This window comes from Hipposideros armiger, unplaced genomic scaffold, assembly GCF_001890085.2.
Source record: "Hipposideros armiger isolate ML-2016 unplaced genomic scaffold, ASM189008v1 scaffold_299, whole genome shotgun sequence".
Lineage (NCBI taxonomy): Eukaryota > Metazoa > Chordata > Mammalia > Chiroptera > Hipposideridae > Hipposideros > Hipposideros armiger.
The window spans coordinates 1,543,039-1,569,906 of NW_017731649.1; the positions used below are offsets into that span (position 1 = coordinate 1,543,039).

The 26,868-nt window shown below is 52.5% G+C and overlaps 1 protein-coding gene across 5 annotated transcripts in view; it reads right to left on the minus strand.

Annotated features, from left to right (window-relative positions):
• The window catches only part of WDR27 (WD repeat domain 27), a 132,784-nt gene that overhangs the window by 101,560 nt on the left and 4,356 nt on the right, over nucleotides 1-26,868 (minus strand). For all 5 annotated transcript variants that reach the window (XM_019659497.1, XM_019659499.1, XM_019659495.1 and 2 more), the window contains exons 3-18: nucleotides 21,788-21,929; nucleotides 18,997-19,121; nucleotides 17,883-17,996; nucleotides 16,825-16,876; nucleotides 15,380-15,450; nucleotides 13,749-13,869; nucleotides 12,710-12,830; nucleotides 11,225-11,328; nucleotides 10,247-10,314; nucleotides 9,968-10,089; nucleotides 9,518-9,600; nucleotides 8,767-8,845; nucleotides 7,132-7,209; nucleotides 5,142-5,239; nucleotides 3,941-4,030; nucleotides 277-398 (exon numbers count right to left, since the gene is read on the minus strand). In XM_019659497.1, the coding sequence (XP_019515042.1) occupies nucleotides 277-398; nucleotides 3,941-4,030; nucleotides 5,142-5,239; nucleotides 7,132-7,209; nucleotides 8,767-8,845; nucleotides 9,518-9,600; nucleotides 9,968-10,089; nucleotides 10,247-10,314; nucleotides 11,225-11,328; nucleotides 12,710-12,830; nucleotides 13,749-13,869; nucleotides 15,380-15,450; nucleotides 16,825-16,876; nucleotides 17,883-17,996; nucleotides 18,997-19,121; nucleotides 21,788-21,929 (1,590 nt within the window). The remainder of the gene's footprint in view (nucleotides 1-276; nucleotides 399-3,940; nucleotides 4,031-5,141; nucleotides 5,240-7,131; nucleotides 7,210-8,766; nucleotides 8,846-9,517; nucleotides 9,601-9,967; nucleotides 10,090-10,246; nucleotides 10,315-11,224; nucleotides 11,329-12,709; nucleotides 12,831-13,748; nucleotides 13,870-15,379; nucleotides 15,451-16,824; nucleotides 16,877-17,882; nucleotides 17,997-18,996; nucleotides 19,122-21,787; nucleotides 21,930-26,868) is intronic.

Consider the following 26,868-nt stretch of genomic DNA (forward strand, 5'->3'; position numbering starts at 1 on the left):
AACATAAGACATATTTAACTGCACATACGTATATGTGCATGTGGGTGCATGTTATGTATTATGCATGTGTGCCCATCATGTATGTGTGTATATATACACACACGCACATGTAAGAAAATTTTAATCAATTACTTTTAGTACGTTGGAGCAAACTCCTGGTTTGCCTCATCTCCCAGCCCCCTGGCCTTGACGAAAGTCTGTCTGGGCAGCTGTGGCACCTGACGGTCTTGAGATCATGGGACTGGCCCCTGTGAAACCGACAGGATCGCCCGTTACCAGACACAGCACCGCTTCCGTCCTGCGAGCCGACCACACCCTCAGCGTCCCATCCTGCGAGGCCGACAGCAGCCACCTCCCGTCATGGCTCCAGCACACGGAGTTCACTGCCCCGTCGTGACCTAACGGGAGACAGACGGGGGAGTGACCGGGAAGAGCCGGTCACAGCGACGCCAGTGGAGCCACAGCCCAAGGACGTGACATACTGCATTTAAAGGCTTACTATGGTTTCTGAAAGACATGTTTCCAAAATCCATACTTTTTAAAATATCAAGTTCAAAATTCTGTGTGCATCTGAGAGTATGTTTTAAAAGAAGAACCTTACAAAATGTGAAAAATTATAAAATGTATAGAAATCTGTGGGTCTCATAAGAATGCACTTAGAGAACTGTATTCTTTTAACATTGAAGGAAAAAGTCAGAGGGGTTTGCAGAACATATTCATGTATAATCTGACTATTTGTGGTGAGGGCTGGACAAGTTTATGCTGAAGTGGAAACGGCTGGTCTCAGGCCCCGAGTGTCCGCAGGCACAGCACCCGGGTCACCCTGCACCTGGCCCTCGTGGTAACAAACTCGACCTAACGAGCCCGTGAGAGCTGTTCAAACTCCCAGGAATATCAGTGAAGGAAGAAAAGAAAGGGAGGCTAATCCCCCGCCACTGGGTCAAGGAAATAGAGGCCACTTGCTTCTCACTTCGTAATCACAACGTCCAAAAAGAAGCTCTCAAATGACAACCGCACTCTGTCTTTGGGGCCATCACGACCCAGGGATGTCTTCTGTCACCGCCACCGTCGGCTGCTTTGGTAGACAGCCAAAACATCTTACGATGCAGCCCGTCCCTCTTCGTGTCAGAATGATCAAACTTATAGCTAATGGACCCAGTTACCATTAATGTGTCCCCTCCTCTTATGGAAAACTAAATCGATGCTCGGAAAGGGGGAGGAAAGCGAGCGTGTGCTGGGCACACAGCACAGACCACGCGTCACCCCCACGTGCCCACGCGGTGGGCCCCCGGCCCGTGTGGCCCCGCTCTGCGCCGCCCGGGCTCAGCTGCGTCCTGGGGAAGCGGCAGGGGACTGACCCCAGGTCGCTCCCGGCCGACGGCCCTGCTCCCCGGGTTGGGCGTCCGGGTCTGTCCCGGGACCGCTGAGCCTCTGGGGGAGGCGGTCTGGAAATCGTGCCCCAACCCACGGCGCCGCCATCCGCTGCTGTGACACAGGCTTCCTGGAGCGGTGGCAGTGCCCGTGGGCCTGTCCGAAGCCGTGAGGACGGAAGAGGGCAGAGCTGGATGCCCGCCTGGCGGGGCCCCTGAGGGCGGGGGTGGTGGGCACCGGGCTGCAGGCAGCGGAGAAAACAGCGACCATCTGTGCCCTGCAAAGTGCCACCTCCCTGGGAGGCCGTGCACCTGCGCGGGGGAGCGGGGGGGGGGGGGACACGGGGACACTGACCCGCAGCTTCTCGTGCCACGTCCTGACAGTGAGCAGGGCCCGGGGGCGCCCACACTTGGCCCCGGTGTCTGAGCCTGGGCCTCGGACCCGGCAGAGGGAGCACAGCTGCGGGCCAGGGCCTCGTGGCCGGCGGTCCCTCCACGTTGCTGTCGGCGTGTGGATCGCACACGATAATGGACAGGTTCCAGTGGCTCGCAGCGTCACCAGGTCTTTCTGGTCAGAAAGCCAACAGGAAACAAGGAAAACCAGGAGCGACCAGTAAGTGAGCATCGTCGCAGCTCCGCAGCATGGGACCCGAGGAAACACAGAGCCGGTCCAGCCACCAGCGTCTAAATGTCCCAAATGGCTCTGCTGCCCTCTGGTGCACACTTCTGGGAGTTTCCACAGAAGCCAGGCTGAGCCGGTCATGGCTGGGCGCTGTCACCAATAACGGCATCCGTGACCTTCTACTGAGGATCAGCGTGTGTGAGACTCTCGAGCCAATGCCGCCGTGTCCCGGTACGTGCCACCGTACCTGCCACTGGGCGCCCTTTCCTAGACATCAGCGAGGGCACCGCGACCCCTCGCCCACACGCTGCAGAGAGGGACGCGCAGGGGACATTGCCACTGTGTAACTGGGCTCAGCTCTTCCCAGTTAGCGGTAACCTGCTCGGCCTTCTGTCCCCCCACAAGGACTAGTGATGAACTTCAGGAACAGCGAATGGGACACGGAACCCAGAGCCAGGCTCCCACTAGAGGGGCGCACGCAAACGGCCTCCAGAACGGAGTTCTGGAGAGGGGATGCCTTGGCAGAGCGCAAACAGACGGAGGACCTAAGATCAGCAAGCGAGAGGCTCTGCGCTGCGTTTCATCCTTTTATAAGAATTAGTTTTATACAATTCCATAATCTTCAACAAAGTCGTAATTAACTTCAGTCTTCCGGAGCGACTGACACCAGCACTGAGCTGTCATACCCCCTGCCCTGGTGTGGGCGCCCCACAGCCCGGCACTAGACAACAGTGCTGGATGGAACACACTCTCCCTTCCGCGCGTGGACATAAATTGCCTATACACGTGAAATGCAGCCGTGCTCAGTGGTTTTCAAACTGTGAGGTCCGAGCTGGCAGTGCCCTCAGAGTCCCTGAGCTCTCCAGGAGAGAACTTCAATTTAGCAGCCAACTTTCACCACCGTTAAAATATCCAGAACATACTTAGTTGTCTTCGATTATGATAGAAATAGAAACACCCATTTTTCTGCTTTCTGGGTAAGTGGTGAGAAATCAATCATATTTCAACATTGAATTACACGACTGATGTGCTAGAATAGGTAGGGTGGGTAACAATGGGTCTTTTCCCCAAAACAGAAACGGAGCACTTTTTTTAAAGACAAGTTTGAATATCCGCTGCCTTTTCTTAATCCAATAGTAAAACACATCAGGACCACCAACAACATAACCACCATTTATGTCAACCGCAGAGCCCCACAGGGAGGCCCCACGCGAGCTCCTGACCACAGGCGCCTGCGGGGCACACGGAACAAAGGCTCAGGGCCTGGAGGAGCCACAGAAGGCCCTGGAGCCCCGCGGGCTGGAGGGGAGGGTGGCAGGGGCGCCTGGACCCATGGCCCGCCCGCCCTGCACCAGTTCCCCAGCTCTCTAGTTCACAAAGTCAGAGAATCGTGCAAGATGGGGGCGTTCTCTGTGGGGCTTTGTTGCTGTTGTTAGAGTATTTACTAATGTCAGTTTGAGCCAGCGGCATCAGGACAGGCAGGACGGCAAAGCTTTGGGACAGGAGCCTGGATGGCCGCGTTCTCAAATTGAAACGGCCACGCTTTTACTACAGTTGCTCTCTTCTTGCTTAAAAAAATGATTTGCCTTGTCACATGATACAAATGTCTAGGTGCCGATCCTACCACCTTTCCTGATGTATTTCGATCGTGTGTCTGTGTGTAAACTCTGCTGCGCCTCTCCCTGGGCTCTGCAAATGCTTCGGGCCTGACCTGGAGCTCCGCCCTGCGTGCCCCCACCTCTAGGGTCACCAGTGACAGGAGTCTGGCTGAGCAGGAGCTCAGGGGAGTCTAGTCTGTTAAATCTCATTATTTCACCCCCAGCTCAAGCCTGCTTCTGTTCTGGGCTTGTCTGGAAGGAAACAAAAGTGGCTCTTAGCAATTAATAACCAGGACCAACATGGGACCCACCTGTGAATTCACATTAACTAAAATTTAGGCATATTTTACCTGTAAAAACAGCAGGTGTCCCAGTAAGATCGGCATCAAAGGCCAGTGCCAAGTGGTTGGCTGAGCCACAGGCCAGCCGCTTTCCATCTCCTGCTTGAGAAAAATGAGTGATGTCCCTTAGAAAACCGCGCCTCACAGGAGACACGTTTGCAACAGGCGGAATGGAGAATCATTAGTTAACCCGAAGCTGGGTTTCTGTTCGTGAGAAAACCTGAAGCAAGCAGGTGACAGCACTGGCTCACCTGCCAGCACCTGGGCTGAGGGCCACACGTGGCCTTGTTCACAGACGGGCAGACGAGCAGCTGAGGCCTCGCTGAGGCCCAGGGCGCCGCTCCAAGCCCCGAGGTGCCCCGCCTCCCACCCACAGAGCTTTAAGCGGCATATTTGATGAGGGAGAAACGAATCATAGACTCCCTCCACAGTATTCACACAGGAGGGGCCACTTTTATAGTCACCTGCTGAGTGACGGGCACACCAAATGTCACAAAGGTATTTAACTTCCTGATAATGCTACATAGCTAACTGCCCAAAATTATTTTTAAATTTCTTTGGCTAGAATTCTATGAAAGACAAAGGGAATTTAGCACGTTTGTAAAGAATGACGACCTTCAGGAATGCACCTAAAATACTTCAGGCTATGGCTGGTCACACACTCATGGAGGTCAGTGGCCCGGGCACCACACAGCAGAGGACAGGGGACCTCGGAACCAGTGTTTACTCCAGAAAGAGCTCAGATCACAGAGCTGCCTCCTAATGTCGCCAAACTTTAGAAAAATGCCGAGGGCCCAGGGAAGACTCCTGGTAACGGTGTTTCAATGCCCTGAGAACGGAGGGCTGGCCCGCGGAGAAGCTTCCATCCGAGGGACGATGGCACTCGGTGACACAGGCATCATCCGCCCAGGCACTTTCCTTCCGCCCATCGAGGGGCCAGGTGGCCACTCTCCAGGGGCAGTTGGTAACCATTTTGTTAGCTTCTCCTCCCTGCCAGGCCCTTGACTGCAGGGAACGAGGGGATGTGGGACGCGGGGACGGATGCGGGGACGCGGGCCAGGACGAGCTCAGGGTTCCAGCCGGTGCTGCTGCGCGGTGAGCGCTCTGCACCAGCTCCGCTCACACTCAGAAAAGCGAGTCTAAGCAACGTGGCCGAGCGCTGCCTGGAACCGCAGGGAACATCGAGCTCCAGAAACGCCTCGCAACGCACCTGAGAACTGGACGCAGCGCACGGCCGCCCGGCCCTCGGCCACAGCAAGCCGCCGGCTGAGTCTGGTCGGCAGAGGATTCTGCGCGGGGCTGTCCTTCCTTGAGGGGAGATCAGAGAAAACCACCACCCAGAGAGAGAGCAAAGTGAGGTTAGAAATAAAACGACTGGAAATAAGGTGGGTTAATTTACATGTACGAGTCATAATCTTATTCCATCAGGAATGTACGTATATAAACTCTTACATTCAAAACCATGTATGTATATAAACTCTTACATTCAAAACCATGAAATAACTCTTAGAAACACACTTACATTCCATAATACCAAAAAAATGCATGTGTTTTAAGTACAAAATATCAAGAACTTATGTTTGCTATAAACTGACATGCATACTGTGATGATTTGGGTGAAGGTTCTCAGAGAAAAGGTGTTTCACCTTCCATTGTACACTTTTTGGGGGTGGCCATCATAATGGTAATTAAATAATCAACAAATGGCTTCCATTTACCATGAAAATAATCACATTCACAGGTTTTAAAAGAAACCAAGGAAGGTTTGGGGGGAGGGGCTGGTGCTGAAACCCAGAGCGGTGGCAGGACGGCCGGAGAGGGACCAACGGGACCTGGGAGGGCACAGGCAGCGTGGCCGTCCGCAGGGCGCTGGGGCTCAGGCACCATCTCCCCACTTTACGGCGCCGAGGTGGTGCAAGGCCACCCCTGGGGACCAGCCAGGGCAGGGAGGCCTCACAGTCCTTCCCTCCTCGGGGGCCCAGAAGCCACCGTGTAGACTCAGCACAAAGCTTCATGTCACACAGCAGCGTTGTTACAGGGTCTGAGAAACAAGGCAGCAGGAGGCAAAGGGAGAGGAGCTATGACCTGGAATCTCACACGCTCACTCACACGCCCACTCACACGCCCACTCACACGCCCGCTCACACGCTCACACACTCATGCTCACACACTGGTGGACCGGCCTTGAACGCCCACCCGCAGCAGCCCAGCGCCATCCTTTCAGTGTCACGTGTGACGGGTGTTCAGATGCCTGGACCCAGGACAGGTGTCGGGTCCTCCACTTCACTGCCACCTGCGCCTGAACAGAGCAGCCCGAGAGCCTCCAGCTCACCAAAGACGCCCTGCTCGGTCCGGAGAGCCAGGCTCCTTGGACAAAAGCCCACCAAAAAAAGCAGAGCTCAGCTAGCTGCGGGCTGCCCTTCGCGGGACCACAGACGTTCTCATGGGGTGGAGCGCACCCGCTCCAGGCGCACACTGACTGCCGACCCTGGATGGCGGTCGGCGGATAGCGGCAGGAAGAGCGACAGCGTCGCCTGACACGGTGGAACCAGGGTTTGGTGCGCATTCCTGTGCGTGGAATGGCCGTTCAGGCGTCGATGTGATAGACACAGAATGAATAACATTTTAAATGCCGTAGCCCCAAACCCATTTAGATGATGTAATCCCACAGTCAGGACTGGGGGGGCCTGCAGGTCCCCCACACGCCCCCTTGTCTAGATAAGTGGGTCGGGGATCTGCAGGGCTCGTGCACAGTCACTCGGACAGGTGTGGGGCCAGCCCAGGGCCGAAGGGCCACAGGACCGAAGGGAGCGTTTCCCAGTCAGCGAGCGCATGACTAGCCTCTCCAAAGAGTGCTGAGTGTCACGCTCGACTTTCTCCACCGGATTCATACCTAGGGAGCTTATCTATAATAGAATAACCGTCAGCTACAATACCTTCCAAAACTAAATTTTAACAAAAATATTGCAAAGTCATTAGGTGGTAAGAACAGCAGCATGTGTGAAATGCGACAGATTCGAAAGCATTAAATCTGACGACAGGACACAGACGGGCGCCTGTCCTGACTGTGCACATACGCGCATGGACGTCAACAGACACAGATGAGGCCTCATGCCGCTCTGAAGAGAGTCAATTACGTATGAACGGGCTTTCTCCAAATCCACCCAATTGACTTTGGGGGCACCCACTAGTGTACCTACCATTTGTACCTGTTCTTGCGTTCTGAGGCTCTTTTACAATCGTTCTTGATGTTGGTCTTTGGTGAAAACATAGTTGCACTGTGGAAAGAAAGCCCATGTCACTCAGGGCGTCGAGTCCTCCGGGGCCCTCAGAGAACTGTGCACCTGAAACGGAGACAACTTGGGGGGTGCTGAGCACCGACTATGCTTACAAAGGAAAAGAACTCACACTCGTATTTAATACATGAATGCTTTCAGCGTCCCAAGTTAGTATAAACTGAAGAATTACTTTAATTGTGAGTTGAACAGTTGTTCTTCCATGTATGTAGCTATACTGGCTATTTCAATAGTGGATTTGGGTATAAAAATTCTGGAGAGTACTGTGCTATTTACTTACAAATTGTGGCTTACTAGAAAAAAACTAAGAATCATTTTTGCAAAGGTCACATAGTAAATTATCTATTGATCAAATTTTGAGATTTGTGTGAAAAATTTGTAAATCAATAAACTGCTTACAAAGTCAGAATGTCCCTTAAACTGAATACAAAATATGACTTTTAGGACATTGTTTCTTTCTTGGGGAATAAGTTTATATAATCGTAATAGAAGTCAGTTCTACTTATAGATGTTTTTTCACAAGTCTGTACAGAAACAGAGGTGAAGTGTGACGGGCGGTCACTGAACTGCCCCTTTAATAAAACGTGAACACTGAATATCGACGGCAGTTCAACGCCCACCTTGCGCGGCCCGCTTCTCATATGAACAAGCCTGGCCAGGGAGAGCCGGCCGCCCTGTCACAGGCAGAAGCCACCGTGCCCTGGGCACGTGGTGCTGAGCATGGGACAGCCCCGTCCCGCCCCGCCCCGCCTCCAGGCACACAGAGCAGCAGAGCGTGGCTTCGGCAGCGCCCAGGGTGCTCGGACACACCGGGCCCCGGCCACCGTCTGGGTCTGCGTCCGCTGCAGGATCTGAAAGCCCCCAAGGAGCTGATGTGGCGGGACCCAGATGAGCACGGACGCCAGCCCAGCCAGGATCAGGGGAACGCATCCCCCATAGCGGACCATGGGGAAGGCCGCCAAGCGGGGACCCACCCGGGGCATCTGAGTAGGAGCCAGAAATGCCACAGGCACAGCAGGGCCACCTCACCTCCTGTCCGTCCGTCTCCTATGCCTCAGAGAGGCCACCATGCAGCATGTCCTGACCCCGTGACCCCACTTAAGGTCCTGTGACATCACCATGTACTTCAACTCCCAGGTGGCCCTCAGGGCCGTCCATGACCTGGCCCCTCCTGCCCGTGGGCTCCCACACAGGGCCCCACCCGTGACACGCCTTCATACAGTGGACCCTGGGAGCCCCCACCTAACACAGTGACGGCCGCACCTCCCGGCATCAGGGCAGGCTGTGCTCCAGGAGGGCAGCGCGGCCAGGCCGCCACTGCCATGTCCTGGCTCCCGTCCCCTCACGAGGTCATCGGTCATTCTCCCCGGACCAGTCACGGAGCAAAGGGCTGATGTGAGGCCGGCCCCCAGGACGCACTCAGTAAATGCTCACTGCTGCAGCGGCTCCACCTCTGTGACCGTGACCCTCTGGGTGACCGTGGCATGTCTCCCGCCCCACGGGGTCGCCCACACGAGCGGCGTGAGCCCGGGTACTCACTGCGGTGCGGACGCGTACCCAGATGACCTGACCTTGCTGTGGAAAACCAGGGCCTGGTCCTTGACGGCGCTCCGTGCAGCTGTGTGAAAGCAGCAGAAACTTCACATCACCATTTTTTCACGGACATGACAGGTTCACACCAATGCAATGTGCTTACAACCCACAGATTTAAGAGGTTTCATGCCTGATGCCAAACCAACCAATACCAGCAAAGAAGGTTAAATCTAGGCCACAAAGGCCTAAGAAAACCACAACAAATGTGGTCCTCGTTGCGTAAATGCTGCAGGACTGCAGTATGTTCAAAGCTGTGGGTTTCGCACACTGGTGGACGGGGACCTCGGCTCGCCCCCACAGGGCTGGCGGAGGGGCGGCATCCGGGAGAGACTGCCCGGGATGCACAGACACGGCCCATGTGACATTCTGTCCACGGGACACGAAACCCAGCCAGCAGGGACGGTTCTCGATGCCAATCAGCGGCAAAAAAACTTCTCCACTAACAAGAACAGTCATTATTTGCAGCCAATTCAAATTTCTCCCTGATGCTTTTATCACATGATGGAATCATAAGTAAGACAAGCCATAATTACATCAGCGCATTTTAATGGCCATGAAACTTCTTACACTATTTTTAACACATTATAAGTTTTACACTGCTGACGCAGACAGTGATGGCCGGGGATTCACACAGCAACACACTGTCCCTCACCACGCCGTCACTAAGAGCTTGTATTTCAGGGTTTGTCACACTGACCAGACTGTTTGCGACAAGCCGGCTCAGCACTGCTTCCCTTAACAGTTCCAAAATGCAGCGGAGAGGTTGGTAACACACAGGAGCTAAAACACAAGCAGGAAATTGTAGCACGGGAGCAAACTCACAGGACGGGGTGCTTTCGACAAAGCATACATCCTAAGGACGACAGTTCATGCCAATATGCACGTGAGGACAACCACCAAGCTCATTCTTATCCTCCCAAAGAACAAGTTGGTATTTTTAACGAAAGTGCTGCTTCTTAACTTACATTCCATCCTGAAATAAAGTGGTGCCTCACAGTGAAATCAATGGTGAGCTGCGATGCAACGGCACGGGCAGTGATTCCCATCAAGTGAGGGCCATGGAGCTGGGAGATGACTCTAATTTTCCAAAATCAAAAGGAATTCTACCAGCTGACCAACGGGCACATGGCCCCAGTGGGAGGCTCACCTGGGCAGCACTGAGAGCCGCGTCCCCAGGGCGGGGTGCCGCTGACGCCTCAGCAGAGCGGCGAGGTTGACCTCCAGCCCGGCAATCCTGTTCCCGAACATGGAGGTGAGGACGCAGAAGGCCTGCAGGACGGGGTGAGGGGCTGACCACGCAGCTGGGCACAGTGGTGACCCTTCCCTAAGCGCACTTGCAGTGCCCTTTGACCCCGCCCCTGCGACAGCCGCACAGCACTGCGGCTCCAGGGGACAAAAGCCCCGAGTACAGGCGCTCACGACGAACCTTCTCGTCACTGGTTTTGCTCATCACGGCACAGGATCCAGCGACCTGAATGCTCAGGTTCCTGAAATCTTAACACGCAACAAAGAGAATAAGCAGCCACGTTTAGGGGCAGGAAGACGACTAAATCCTCGTGGGCACTTTTATTCACCACGGCTCACAGGCTCGGCCGTCGCTGGTGACGCCCACCATGGACACAGACATGTGACCGAGAGCCCAGATCCCAATCTAAGCGACATTTCGGCTCACTCTTACAGGACAAGCAGGGACAGCCGGCTGAGGCAGGAGGAGAGACAAGCGGGGCTCAGGCAGACGTCTGGGGGGTACTCAGGGAAGGCACGCTAAGAACCTGCCTCAGGCCTCTCTCTAGAGAGCTTGAAGGAGAAGTGTGAACCGCACTTAAAAGCGAGGCTGGCGGCTGTGCCCGGGAGGGGAGAACATGGGGCAGGGGCAGAAGGGGGACCTGCCCGGAGAGGGGCGCTGAAGCCACATGAGGGGGCTGACGGAGCCGGGAGGGGAGGCCTGTGACAGCACCTGACGATGGGGTCGGGGCTGGACAGGAGGGCACGTTGGTCAGCTCAGCGCACATGGGGTGCGTCTGACATGCTGCGAGGCTGTCCAGGCGTGGTGCCCAGCCTTTGGGGACACTGACAGCTGGCTGAGGGGCCCTTGTCAGGGACCCCAGGACAGACTGGCACACGGGGGGTGCCGGCGCGTCCAGGGAGCCCTGACACCGGGAGATCGGCCAGGCGGGTGGTGGGATGGGCAGCAGCTCCTGATGAGCTGGACGGCCACCGACAGCTCGGGGCAGACCCTCACGGAGGTGACCAGGACCCCAGGCCAGGCAGGCTGTCACCGGCAATGAACGACCTTGTTCTCAGATTTCAGTGACCGCTTTCTGTCGCTCCCCCATGGCAGTTACAGAAAAATGCTGAAGCTACACGAACTCTGTATCAAAGGCTACTTGAACTTGGCCCTTACCTTTGTAATGTAAGACAGCTTCCAATTCAAAGTTTGCCAAGTTAAATATGAATAAACCGGCAGAGCTTCCGATCCACAAGCAGCTGGTTTTCCCAGAAGAAACGCTGTTTCAGAATGAAAAGGGAAAACTGTCGTGGTCATTGTGATCATCATTCCCACAGGATGTCACCGAGCGTCATGTAGGCTCGCGAGCGAGGGTGGCGCGTCACATACCCGCAGGTATCGCCCAGGGCTCTCAGGGGGCTGCTCCCTGTCACCCAGAATCGGCCTTAGTGACAACCAGGCTGGCATTCTGTTGTTTGTGCTTCCCCAGCACCCACTCTAGTGAGGACAAAAGGCCACAGCCTGGTCCCAATCAACTCTGATCTGCGACGGTTTCGTTTCTTCTGAGGTCACAGAAGAGGCTGGAGCCACGTCCTCCGCAAACACGGCACAGGTGGGCGTCCCTGTGAGCCGGGCTTGGGGCCATCGCGGCCGTGGCACCGAAAGGTCCTACCAGGCAGCATCTGCCGTGGGCAGCACCCCAACCAGCAGCACCCACAGGAAGGCGCACACAGGCCCGCTGTCTGCTGTCCTTTTTGTTTTCCAATTTGCAAACTAGGTAAGTCTCACGACTGAGAATAAGCGCTGCTCTGGTTATGCCAGATGGGACTCAGGGCAGCTGTGCCAATGCGCCCATGTCCCCGAGCCACAGGACACCCATCCCCACGGCAGCCCCGTCCCTGGGCCTCCAGCAGCCCCGCTCACCTCTCTCGGCACAGCACAGGCCGGCCAGGCGCAGCGTCCTAAGCAGGAACCAAGTCCTGCGGGGCCTGTGTGCGCCCCCCCGTCCCCGCCACTGCCCTAGGAGATGCAGAGGACCCACGCTTCACACCCTCCACGGACTCAGGTTCCAGCCACGCGACTGTCCCCATCCCGGCATCTGCCCGTGTGGACCAGGCACAGACTCGGCCACACGGGACACCCAGCCATCGCGCAGCGCTCCTCAGCGTCCCCTCCCCAACACCCACCAGAGTGTTCAGTCATCTCTGGAACCGCCCACACTCTGTGTGGGACAGATGTGAACACAATCATAACACATCCTTTTAATCACAGGTAAACCGCGGCTTCCTTACATTGCTAAGTACTTGTAACATTTCTATCAAACACAGACAAACCAAGTTGGCGGCGGTCGGCAGCAAATATACGACACACAGCGGCGACGGGGGAGGTTTGGACTGACTGACGTTCCCCTTTGCCGCATTCCAGAAGTCAAGCTCTGCCTAGACTTTGGCGAGCAAAACGAAAATAATCTCATTTCTTTGACTAAATTTGTCATAGAACTGACCAAGTTTACCAACATTAATACTTAAAATATGCAATCCTAAGAACACCCAGTTATTATTACTCAGACTAAAATAAGCTGGTTTTATTTTCATCATTCTAAAACAATGATCCTAATTTAAGGTTTCCTCACATGGTATCAGCCAAGGTCATCGTACTCACAGGCCACACTCAGAGCTGAGGCCAAGTGCAAGGTCACAGCGTGCCAGGCCCAGGACAGGGAGTGTCGCTTCAGCCTCGTCCCCTTTTCCCAGCTCATTTGCAGACGAAAGCTGACTCTCTGCTAGGAACACAATTATTGATAACCTGAGATGCGAAGTTAGAAATGATCAATGAAGTGAAAGGCGGCCAGGTGACACCTTGCTGCGGGGAACTCAGGTCGTGAGTCAAGGACACGGGGCTCATGCATCATAAAGTATGCGCCAGAAATGAGAGCAGACGCGTCGTGAGGCTGGCAGGCAAGGAGGCAGGGTTTCAGGTGGAGCCACAAAAGGGTAGAGGCGGTGGTCAGGTCAGCTGAACTCAGCATTTCTCAGGTGGGTTTGGGGATACTTCATAATAAATGGGGGGTTCATTCAAGAACAATGAAAGCCACGACTTAGAGCATTAGGGGAAGTGGATATATTGTAGAAGGTAATTTCTGACCTATGTTAAAAAGAAATGGCTTAAAGCCTTCCACAAAAACAGAGAAAGAAAAAAAGTAAACTAAAAGAATAACAACGATCATAAACTTGAGGAACAGCAGAGCAGACACATTTGCGGAGACAGGAGAATAATGGGCTGAGAGCGTCATTAGCTGGATTACAGGTAAACGGCCAATTTCCCAGCAGTGCCGGCTCCGCTTGTGACAGCACAGCACATCTTAGAGCACGCGCTGAGTGAGCAGGCACAGTAGGGACAGCGTACACAGCAGGGACAAGTCACAAGCAAGGATGGGCGGGTTGGTCAAGATGGGCCCGTGACAGGCAGGGAGGGCAGTCCGCTGGGCGGGGACGATCCGTGGAAGGTGCGGGCCCTGGACCTGCCCCACGATGACGCCCACCAGCAGCCCCACCCCCACCCCCACCCTCACAGGTCCTGCCTGGTGCCCGCCCTGGGCTTCCGGGTACACACACATCTCCTTCCTGCGGTCGGTCCCCCCAGGTCACATGGTCAGGGAGCGCTGTGGGCCGAGCAGGTGGGAGCGTCTGCGTGGCCTCACCTGGCAGGCTGCCGGGGTTGGGCTCGAGCCTCCTGGTGGAGAAACTCTCTCTCTTTTTCCTGAGGTCAACACGGGTCACACAACGATAATGATGTCCGTCAACCAAACTGAAGATGCAGAGCTGGAAAGCAAACGTGTACAGACGTGTGACTCTCACCCAACGGCCCAGATGACAAGGCGGTAAAAGCACATGAGGAAAGTGAGCTGGGATCAGACGCAGCAGGAGGGTAGCCATGCGCGGCCCTCAGACCCCCTGGGCCTTCTCTGGTCTGACACGCGTTCTCAGGACCCCCTTCTCTCACACCCCAAAACCTCAGAGCGCTCCCTCTGTCGGCACTGGGTTCCAAGCACCGACTTCGGGTGCAGACGGCCACGTTGTGTGGTCCCACAGCACACTCCACCTGGGGGGACTGCGCTCCTGCCTGCCTGCGCCCAGGGATACACCTCACGTCGCTGGGCGAAGAGGCACTAGCGGTCAGCATTGTCAAAAGAAAAAAATTACCTTAGTTTACCAAAACGTATCTGTGATATTGTGCTTTGTAATAAGAGATACGTATTTGGTTCCTGGCACAGAGCTCCTAAAACCCTTGGGATGTCCTGCGACAGGCGTCTTCTGTTATGTTAATGAGGTGGCTTCTGGAAAGCCCTTCGGTCCCCTATGGATGGGGACCAGAGCCTACTTTGGACGTTGATGGTGGATAATGCCTAGTGAAGGAGATTCCGTAAAACCCCAGAGCGTGGGGTCCAGAGGGCTTCCAGGCTGGCAGACGCAGCCACATGCTGGGAGGGTGACACCCCACCTCCACGAATGGAGGCGCCTGCTCTCAGGACCCCCGACCTCACCCTGTGCATGTCTGCACCTGGCCATAAGGCTGCACGCTTGAGCACACTGTTTATGATGTGATACACTGCTAACATAGGTGTCTCTCTGAGTCCTGGGAGCCGCTCTGGCAAAGTCATCGAGCCCGAGGAGGGTTGTGGGGACTCCAACCTGCAGCCACGTTGGGCAGAGCTGTGAGCAACCTGGGGACCCACGACATGGGATGGGCATCTGAAGCGGGGGTGGTCTCATGGGACTGAGCCCCAACCTGCGGCATCTGACGCTCTCTCCGGGTAGATGGTGTCAGAACTGAGTTCAGTTGTGGGACGAGCAGCTGGTGTCACAGAGAATTACTTCCTGTGGGAACGCCCCTCACAGCTGGTGCACGGAGTGGCAGAGGGACTGAGGAGATTCACAGCGGGGGGGGGGGGGGGGGGGCTAGCTGTTCTGATGCAATGTCTACCCAACAGCAACTTTTAGAAAAAACCAGCATCCGTATGTTGTGAGTAAACCTAAACTGCTCACCTACAAATCTAACTTTTGAACAAGATCAAATATCATCAAAATTTTCAAAACAGAACAAGCTGCCACCGGCCTTCGTGAGTGGCTGCCGGCTGGAGCTTTCAGGACAAACAGGTGAGCGGCTGCCGGGCAGCGAGGCTGGTGGGGAGGAAAGCCCGGATGTGCGGCCAGGGAGGCCTCAGCAGCGGGGTCACTGGGTTCGTCACGTCACAGAGAACGCAGAGTGACACTGAGAGAGACTTGTGCAGAGGCTCCCCCAGGAAACGACGTGGGACTCGAGGGCCCGCACCTGTCCCTCTGCGCAGCCAGTGACCAGCTGCTCGCTTCCCTCGTTGATGGCGAGACTGAGCAGAGGGGACGCTGTTGGATGAAACAGACCAAAGTTACCTTTACAAGCATCTGGTAGAGTTTAGACTGAGCGCTATCAGTTTTACTTATAATATTTCTTTCAGTCAAAATAATCTGTCCACAGGAAGTGGAACCAGCGAGTGCCACTGTGGGGTGTCATGCGTATGAGAGCACGGGGACGGCTGACGCACTGCACCTGTGTCTCCTGCATAAACTCACACCACCGACCACGTCACTTACTCCTGGCAGCATTAGAACCAGAGTGACAACAGCACTACGTCCGTAGCACTGAACTTCAACAGACTGATTCCTAAGCCAGAAATCACAAAATCGTGGAATTAGTGATGAAAAAGAGCAATAAAACTGATGTCGTTTCATTTAAAACTTCTTCTGAAGCTAAATGTCAAGAATTTAGGAGAATTAAAGTAAATGGGTATTAAAAACACTGCATGTCCTGAAAACTATAAACGACATCAAAATCAAGTTTGTAATTGTTTTGTTCACAGTCATATAATAATTCCACATAATTAATTTCAGGAAAATAATTCCAAGAAATGTGCTTTATCCCTGAAACCGGTGCACATGTTCCAGCATGGGTTAAAGCCTGATGTTCTACACATGGATAAACTAACGTCAGGGAGGATGCTGGATGTCTGGGGAAATGTGACCGTCACCGCCAGGTCACAGGCATCGGGGTGTCCATGTTACTTATCCCGAGGAGGGAACTATCTCACACTAACTTCCTGTCCCTCTTCTCCACGTCAACTAAGACGTGCACACAAGAGGTGCCCAAGGGACACTGGAAAGCCAGTCACAGGAGGAGCAGGGGGTCCTGCATGGGAGGTCACAAGGGGACAGACGCTGGGGACGTCACTTACACGTGCCAGCCCCTCAGTGTCGCAGGCTCCGTGGGGCCTGCTCAGCCTCTCAGCCCGCGTGCAACCAGGTCTCGGTGATGTTCACACCACAGGGACCATCGAGGAAAGCACGCAATTACCCTGGAACGCACTGGACAACGGAGTCAGGTCTGCCTGTCCCAACACAGCCAGGCCCGTGGGGCGGGCGCCCCCAGCAGGTGCCACGGCTCTGGCCTTGTGCCTAGGGACAGCAGAGGCGGAAAGCTCTGTCCTGGGAGCCCACCACACCTCCCCGAGTCTCTAAAACAGAAAGGCTCAGACACCAAGCATATGCTTATCTGTTAAGTTAAAACTTCTGGAAAAAAGTTAAGTGAATCCTTTCAATGTGTAAGAGGGAGTGACAGGGCTGATCCTGAGTGACAGTCAGGTCCCCATGAATGTCACAGCTCCACCTAGACTAACACACACACCAGGAGAGTACGTTGACTCGTAGCCTCCTGACAGAAAGCATGGATGAGCACTAAGTTACCTGCTAACACTGGTGAGCTGTAGATCAACGATCCCACATGATGGTCCCAAACCTTTGGACAGACACACATTTCTTTAGAAAAGGTCAAAATGTTGCCATTATTGCTAAAGCTTGAACTAATACTTCTACACAATTACCAACGAATCTATGAAAACGGTGTTTGAAAAGACAGTAAGTATACATACGTAGTAAAACTGTACGAACACAACAAAAGACATCAGAATCATACAGAAAAAAGACTAACAACCTATGGGTTTGGAAGACCCCAGATGAGGGAGGCTGGAGACACTCCAGCACCTAACCCATATTTCTGGCATCACGTGCTCCGTTGACCGTGTGACAGGGACACATGAACACCTTTCACTGTCACAGAAGCCACGAGCCCATGGGCACCATCCTCCACGTACGTATGTCTGCTGTTTCCAGGTGAGAAGGTGAGACACCGCCCAGCTGACGTCAGCAGCAGCAGTGAGCGGGCGCAGCCCCGAGCAGGGCAAGCGACACCTGCCAAGTGGGTCTCACCGGGGAAGGGCTTCCAGATGACAACGTGCACTCAGCCGCTCCCCTGTCTCCCTGCAGACGGCGGTGATGACCCTCCACCTTTCTTTCACTTACAACGTCCAACGTCATCACTTTGTCGGTAAGATAACAATCACAACACTAGTGAACTTGGAGTTGGATAGAAACTGAGCTTGCATTTTAACTTATTTTCTTCTTAAGCCCAATTTAGTTCTGATTGAATCCTCTGACACTGGAAAACGGCTCTTCTGCTCCAGGTCCCTCAGAAATACCGTGGAGATAAATTAATGTTTCCATGCCCAGGCCTGCGCTCGAGGAGGGTCCCCGTTTACATGAACGTTGGGACACAAGAGGGCGCTTGCAAGCGCCACGCTGGCATCCCATACCCAGCCGGTGAGCCAGCCCCACCTCGGGCCCAGGGTCAGGATGGCAGAACTAGGCAGAATGTGGCAGAAATGAAATTGTACACGTGCAGTGACCACAGCAACAGGCATCACACATGCCCACGATGCTTAGCTGTCGCACGCCCGCCCCCTTACCTTAAAGCTTCTGTCCTCAGACACTGAGATGATGACATGAGCCTGCCAAGCACAAAACTCAGCTGCAGTCACGGGGCCCTGGTGCCCCTCCAGCGCTGCGAGTGTAGACCGACTCTGGGGGAGTTAGCGAAGGAAGGTCAGTAGCTGAGTATTATGGGAATTACTGTCATTAAGAAGCTCTATGCATCTCACAGAAAACTGTCTATTCAAATAAACTCTGCCTTACATCATCCCCTTCCCAACTAGAGACTGTCCGTTTATAAACCAGGAAGTCAAAATCCGGCCGGCTGGGCGAAGGGGAGCGTAAGCATTCCGGGGCCACATGAGCAGTGAGTGTAAAAAGACATGTCATCGACACATGACACTGACCCCTCCACGTGTGAGCGAAAGTGTTCAAGGTAAGCAAGGTGCACGCAATGCCCCAATCTGCCTGACACATGCTAGGCCCGCCGCCAATTTAACCATCATAAGATTTCGTGCCAAACATCCTTCTTAACCTAAGTTTGTTAACATGGAGGTGGCAAAAAAACACTTTGCAGGCCAACAGCTCTGTTAGCTGCAGTCAGGACACCAGGCCTCGGCCAGCATGTACCCACAGCTTGGCTCCAGCAGATCACGGGCCCGAGGAAACACAGAGCGCACGCCATTTCACAGTCAAGTGCGAGCTTTAAAACTCACAGAACCTGGAAGTGGTGACACATTTACTTAAACTAGTCCCAATTAAGAAATAAATGAGAAAAGTCTAATTCTTGACAGAAGCAAATCTTGGTAAAAGAGACAAACAAAAGGACCATGCTCTGAGGGTCTCACAGTGATCACTCGAGCAGAAGAACACCAGGGAAGTAAGTGTCTCACTGCACGTGGCTGTTAAATTCTCCCCTGATGTCCAGGCTTCACGTAAAGGTTTCACGATGCACGTGAAAGGGCAGCACCTGATTCCAATCGCAAGATAAAGGATTTATCATCTATTTATTGTCATCAATTTCCCTTAACGTGTTCACAAAAATTCGCCCAATGCAAAGCACTGCTCAGAAGACAGAGACGGGTGGAGCTGAGCAGTCGCGGGGCCCTCAGCTGTGCGCCCCTGAACTTCTGTCGCTCGGGTCCGCCTTACCTCAGAGTCCAGCACGAGTATCTTGCTTCCAGCGCACACGGCAATGACACGGTCGTCTGGGCTAAACCTTAAACACAGCACCTTTCCCAGCAGGACGCCCAGGACGGTCCCTCGAGGACTCAGCCCTGCGGGGGTTAATCAGAGGCCATCAACGTGGGTTTATCAGCAAGCCCGCGTGAGCGCAGTGAAGTCGGGGGACACTGGTGATGGAGCCCCCATTCCAGAATGACATGCAGAATGACAATGAGCTCTGATGCCACCGTGGCCCTTTGGGAGTAAAAAAACACAGAATCTGAAGGTTCTCCGGGAAATACGTGGAACACAGGACCTGTGACAGGAAGAGGACTCAGGTTGCCAGCACAGCGGCCGTCTTGCGGGCCGCGCGTGCACACGCCAGGCGAGTCGTGCCGGTTGGTCTGGGCATTCCCCAGGCTGCCTCCTCCCTGACCCCCCAGCTCTGGGCTGGGCCGCGTGACCTGCTTTGGCCCATGTCGGGCGGGCAGAAGGGCCAGCGGGCCCATCCAAGCATCAGCCTCCTGGGCCTCCCACCTCCAGGACAACGTCTCCAGGCTGCCCTGCAGGTCCCAGGGTGACAGGTAAGCCGACCTGCAGCTCCCAGCAGGGACATCCGACCCACCCACCACCATGCAGCAGACCCCATGCCCACTGCGGTCTGGCCCTGCCGCCCTGAGGCTGCTTGCTGTACAGCAAGGCCACGTCCACTGTGGGAGCAAAACGTACAGGGAGGAAAACGATTCTCACCCTGACGTCCTGTTCTGGCGGGGCTGGCTGAACGGAGCTAATAAGCCACTGTGCACGTACTGCAGGCATGTAGCCAGGAACCCAGCAGGCAGAAACGCCGGCCTGCGTGGAACTGTCCAGGGGCAGCCAAACGTGAGGCGGCCGGGAGAGGGGGCTCAGCAAGAAAACAGGTGACAGTTATCGGCACAGAAGCACTTCTAAAAGCCACAGGCAGGTGCAGCCAGCAAGGGAGTGAATTTGGATGGAGGAGAAGAAAAGCCCACCCTGCAGCTGCGACGTGAAGGTGGGAGAGCGCGGGAGCCAGCAAAGCAGCCTGGGAACGACGACCACCAGGCCTGCAGGGCGGGGCTGACCGCCGACCCAGCAACCTGAGGCCCTGGCCACACACTGTGTTCTCAGTCCGACTGCGAACACACCAGCCCTGGGCACAATGGTGCTGCCACTCAGCACCCCCCACGCAGCACCCCCACACACTCCGGAAGCAAACCGGGCGGTGCAGCTTCCTGAGCCGGTGGGTACGAGAGGGCTGCCCCCCCCCCAGCCCCAGGCAGGTCGAGAAGGAACGTGTCTGACCCACTGCCAAGCGCACGCGCACCGTGCGGACGCCACGCGAGCAGCAGGGCCAGGTCTCAGAGCTCAGTGTCTGGCTGCCGTCCTTGGGACAGATCACCCACGGCCCCAAACAAGGTGCCGCAGAGCAGCTGAAAAGTAAGTCTGGGGAACAGCCCCTTCTGACAGGAGGGCTCCTGACTTGCAAATACCTCTGCAGGGGTCATCGTGTATGTGCAGGCGTGTGCATCTACTACATATGTGTGTGCACTGTGTGCATGTGCACGCCCTATGTGTGCTTGTGTAGGTGTGTGCATGTGTGTACCATGTGTGCATGAATGTACTGTATACATGTGTGTTGTGTGTGTACTATATATGTGTGCACAAGTATGTGTGTTTATGCATGAATGTACTATTCATGTGTGCATTATATATACACATGCATGTATATGCAATGTGCATGCATTGTTCATGCATTTCCATGTGTGTTACGTGTGTACATGTGTCTGTTGTGTGTGCGTAGATACGTGTGTGCATGTGTTTGCATGTGTTTGCATGCATGCATGTGCATTTATGTGTTGTGTGCATGCTGTATGTGCATGTGTCTGCATGCCTTGTGTGTACATGTGTGCATGCTTCATGTGTACATGTGTGTACGTGTGGACTGCATGTGTCCTTATGTGCATACATGGTTGGTGACACACCAGTTATATTGGAGTGATCATACCACAAATTAAAGAAGATGGAGCGTAGCTATTATACAGGCTACTGCCTAAAATTGACACTTGAGTTTTACAGCAATCCTGTGAATGCTCAATTTTACTCTTAACTGTGGTCTACACCTAACTTGTCAACGTCACCTCATAAAACTCAGAATTCTGACATCATGTTCCCACTTCATGGGCTCGTTCTCACCTCCTCAAACAGGTCAAGCTCTTGACATGCAGGCCTAAGCCCACATGGTTCCCTCTGCCTGAATGCTGTTCCCAGCACTGCCACACCCCACACCAGCCCTGCCAGCTCAAGTGCCACCTCATCAGCGACCGCAGCCCATGGCGGCGCCCTCCATCCCCCCGTGGGCTTTCCCCACCGCGCCTCCCACACCCAGCAGCATTTGCCCGTCTGTCTCCTTGTTTCTCGTCTGTGTCTCTCCGGGCTGTAAACCCACCACTGTCTCCGTAAGGAAAGGATATTTCACCTCGCCCACGTGTCTTCAGAGTTCCCCCAAAATCAGATTTCAAAATAAGAAAAGCAGTAATATTAGCATCACTGAGCCCTCAGGATCTGCCCCACACACAGCCAAAGTCAGCAGGCTCGAGTGGCCGGGTGTGTATGCCACACGCAGCGACCCACTCAGCATCTGGTTTCAAGGTTAAAGGGGTCAAGCAGAACCCCACGCCCCCTCATGTTACCAAGTATATGTAAGGACAGGTTTCTCCCTTTGTACATTTTGTAAAATATGGTTTAGATTTCCATGTACCTTCAAGAACGTTCTCTCTGCACTCATCCAGGCTCCACATTATGACATAATCCGGTGAGGCAGAACACATCAGAAGTGGAGCCGCTGCGTTTCCGAACGCCACGGCAGAAATGGGCTGATGGTGTCCTCTCAGGACCAGAAGCTAAAAATTTAACAAAATACAAAAAACCCACAGAGTGGAGACAACATTTACAAAAGAACATAACAGAGCCTCAAACCCAAGAAATTAAATAGACTGAATCTTTCAGATATGCTTATGTCACATGTGAATTTCTAACTCCTAGACTCCCGTTCCCATCTCAGGACTAACTTCCCCTCTCCAGTTAACCACTGCACTGTTCTCAGTGTTACAGCCACACACACTCAGACGACACAGGGCACCCACCCAGGGCCTCGGTAGTTCCTTTCTAAACACATGTGTGCTGCAGCCCACTCCGCACCAGCACAGGTGACAGCTGTGCCGGATCTGATGGCTGAGGAAGTAACAAGGATCGGCCGGCAGGAGGACGGCTCTCGGGTGGCACTCGGGTGGCACTCGGGCGGCTCTCAGGCGGTTGGGTACCCAGGCATGGTTAAGCAACTGCTGTGAGCCAAGCAGTGACATGAAACTAGAAATGTGGGCGCAGGGCGGAGGGAGGGCGGCGCCCTGGCAACCCCACAGGAGTTTCATGGAGCTCTAGGAAACTGGAAGCCAGCAAAAAATGGACAAGCGGAGGAAAACCATGGCCAGGTTCATCTGTCAGGAACAGAATCTGCTGCACATACAGAAGAGAGACTGGAGCGGGGTAAGGTGAGACCAGAGTTCTCCAGGAGATGCAACGAAGGCCAAACTAAGCGGCCGAGCCGGAGATGGGGACGGGCTGATGAATGGCAGTCTGACCAGTGCACATGGCGGGGCGGAGGAAAGGACGCCAGCAAAGAGAATCCGTGTGGATTCTTCAGAGCCAGTTCTCCCACGAAGACATCCACCGGAAGGCAGCTTCCTGACAACTCCAGTAAAGCCCATGAAGAAGCTGAGACAGAGATGAGGCTAGGGCACAAAAATGGTGTAATTAAATAAACGCATCCTTTTCAGGGGCATGAACACAAGTATCTTATTGAGAGAAGGGCAATGAATTCTGCCTACAAGGAGTTCGGAGAACACAGTCAATAGCCTCAAGGCTGAGGACTCGGTATATGTTTTTTCTTTAAAATACTATGGATGGACTTTATGAAATTCTGCTTTAAAAAAAAACATAGTTTGCCAAAGTGGGGAGAAGGCGCGTGCTGCTAAATGCTCTAGGCTCAGAGTAGGAGCCCAAAGGACCAGCCCCAAGGAGTGAAGGTAGGCTGGACACAGAAGGGCCTCCAACCTGTCTTCATCCCTGAACAGGTTCGGGTGATCTGGGGTTGCCGAGACTCTCAGCCAGCCAGCTATCAAAAGCAAACACAGATTTTCTCTGGAAGAAGTAAAGATCATCCAGACCTTCAAACTAGCTGGGCATTTTTTTCATATATAATGCCCAGCAACCAATCAAAAATAATCAGGTATTCAAAGAGACAAGACCATCCGGTCGAAAACCAACAGAAATAAGAAACCATGAAAAACACCCACGGGCCATCCGGATGGCCTTGAAACAAACCCAAAGCTGATCCAGATGTTAGAATTACTAGATAAGACATGAAAACTGTCATTATAACTTTATTCCATATGTTCACAAAGCTGGACAGAGGCACTAAATAGATTTTTAAAGGCCTAAATCTAACTTCAAGACATGAAAACTAGAGTGACACGTGAAACTTCTAGCGTGATGAACAGCAGATTAGATGTTGCAGAAAAGGAAACAGGTGACCTGAATAGGCCTATGTCCATTACACAAAATACATCGGTAATCAATAACCTTCTAAAGCAGAAAGCACCAGGCCCAAGTGAGTTCACTGGTGACTTCTACCAAACATCTAAGGAAGAAAGCATACCAGCTCACCACAGTCTCACTCGTAAGACAGAAGCAGAGGAAACACTTCCTTTACTCATCCCATGACGCCAGCACTCCCCTAACCCCCAAACCAGACAAGGCTATAACAAGAAAACTACAGAATAATATCTCTCATGACATAGATGCAATTATGCTCAACAAAATATTGAAAATATTAGCAAATCAAAACCAAAAATGTATAAACAGAATTATATACCATGACCCAACTGGAATTTACTCCAGGTATGCAAGACTGATTCGGCATTTGAAAATCAATTAATGTAATTCATCGCAACAGGCAAAAGAAGAATCTCATGATCATATCAATAGGTGCAGAAAAAGCATCTGACCAAATCCAACACCGATTCATGATCAAAACTCTCAGTACATGAATAATGGAAGGAAACTTCCTCAACTTGTAAAGAATATCTATAAAATACTAACAGCCAACATCACATTTAATGATGAGAAACTAGAACTTTTCCCACTAAGATCAGAAACAAGGCAAGAATGTCCCCCCTCACCACTCCTTCAGACTGAAGTTTTAGCTAATGCAATAAAACAAGAAAAAGAAAGAAAAAGGAATAGTGACTGGGAAGGAAGAAATACAACTATCTTTGCTCACAGATGATATGATGCCCCAAAAGCACTGACAAAACAACCCTGAAACTAAGCAGTTATAGTAAGGTTGCAGGATACAAAATTAACATATGAAAGTCCATTGCTTTCTTATACATACATCAGCAATAAACAAGTGGAATTTGAAATTTAAAACACAAAAAATACGACTTTCATTAACACCCCCAAAAATGAAATACTTAGGTACAAATCTAAGAAAATGTGTACAAGATCTCTATATGGAAAACCACTCAACTCTGTTGAAAGAAATCAAAGAAAAACTGAGTAAACGGAGGGCTATTCCAGGCTCATGGATAGGAAGACTCAATATTGTCAAGATGTCAGTTCTCCCGAACTTGATCTGTAGGTTCAGTGCAACCCAGTGAACACCGACAGACGAATGCTAAAGTTTACATGGAGGCAAAAGATCCAGAATAGCCACACAACATTGAGGAAGAACAACAAGCTGGAAGACGGCTACTACGTGGCCTCAAGACTTACTAAAAGCTGCATATACCTTTCAGAACAGTGTGGTATTGGTGAAATCCCAACACCAATTGGTGAAAGAAAAGACAGGCAGATCTGTGGGAGGGAATACAGAGCCACAAATAGACCCACGTGAACAGTCAACTGATCTTCAACAAAGGAGCAAAGGCAACACAATGGAGAAAACTACAAACTCCTAGAAGATAACACAGGAGGAGATCTAGTGACGGGCTTGGCAATGAAGTTTTAGAATCATCAAAGGCAAGATCCGCCACGGAAAGACTTGATAAGCTGGACTTGATGAAAACTAAAATTTTCTGCTCTGTGAGAGACACTATCAAGAATAAAAAGACAAACCACAAATTGGGAGGTGATACTTGCAAAAGATTATCTGATAAAGGACTATTACCCAAAAATATACAAAGAACTCTTAAAACAAGAAAACAAACAACCTGATTTAAAAATGGGTCAAAGACCTTAATAGACACCTCACCAAAGAAAATGTACAGATGGTAAGGAAGCACATGAAAAGAAGCTCCACATCCTATGTCTTCAGGGAAATGCAAATGAAAACAGCAGTGAGATCCACCACACACCCGTTAGAACGGCCGAAATCCGGAACGCTGACACCACCAAATGCTGGCGAGGACGTGGAGCAGCAAGGATGCTCGTCCACTGCTGATGGGAACGCAAACGGTGCAGCACTTTGGAAGACTGGTGGTTTCTTATAAAAATAACCATACTCGTACAGCTGAAACTAATTTAAAAAACGTGTATTTCATAATAAAAAATAATTTAATAAAAAATTAAAAAATTTAAAAATTAAAAAAAATAAAAAATAACCATACTCTTACCATTTGATCCAGCAACTGTGCTCACTGGTATTTACCCAAAGGAGCTGAAAACTTAAATCCACACAAAAACCTGCACTTGGATGTTTATAGCAGCTTTAGTTATAATCGCCCAAATTTGAAAGCCACAGATGCCCTTCAGTGGGTGATGAATAAACAAACTGTGGTCCATCCAGTGGAATATTACTCAGCACTGAAATGAAATGAGCTGCCAAGCCATGAAAAGACACGGAGGGAACTTAAATGCACATGACTAAGTGATAGAAGCCAATTGCAAAGGCTGCACACTGTGATTCCAACTATGTGACCTTCTGGAAAAGGCACAGTTATGGAGACAGTACAAAGATCAGTGGTTGCCAGGGGCTGGAAGCGTGGGGAGGCATGAACAGGGAGAGCACCGAGGGTTTCTAGGGCCGTGGAAATACTCTGTGCAACACTATAATGGTGGATACCTGTCATCACACATTTGTCCAAACCACACAACGTCCAACACCAAGAGAGCGCTAAGGTGGGCGATGATGGTGTCATGGTGCAGATTTGTCTCGGTAACTGCTGCATTTTCTAGGGGGGAGGGGAGCTGTGTTTGTGTGGGGGCAGGGTATGTGGGAAATCTCTGTACCTTCCTCTCAATTTTGCTGTGAACCTAAAAAAATAATAAAGCCTTACAGTACAAAAAAAAAAGGTAAAAAGTTGCCCTCCCCCCCCAAAAAAAGCCAGAATTTCAAAGGAATATTATCAGGGATAAAAAATATCACCTTGGGGACGGCCGAGTGGCTCAGTTGGTTAAGAGTTGGCTTAAGAGTGTGAGCTCTGAGCAACAGAGCCAGTGGTTCGATTCCCACATGGGCCAGTGATGCTGCACCCGAGCTGAGCTGTTGCTGAGCTGTCAAGAGCTGGCAGGATGGCTCAGCAGGTGAGAGCACGTGCTCCTAATGACAAGACTGCCTGTTTGATGGTGGGCTACACCCGTCCGCAACTAAGACTGAACTCGGCACCTTGAGCTGAGCTGCCACCCGGATGGCTCAGTGGATAGAGCGTGCGCTCTTAACAACAAGGCTGCTGGTTCGACTCCCACATGGGATGGTGTCTACGCCCACCCACAACTAAGATTGAACACAGCACCTTGAGCTTAGAGGCCACGAGCTGCCAACGGGCAGCCAGATGGTAACTG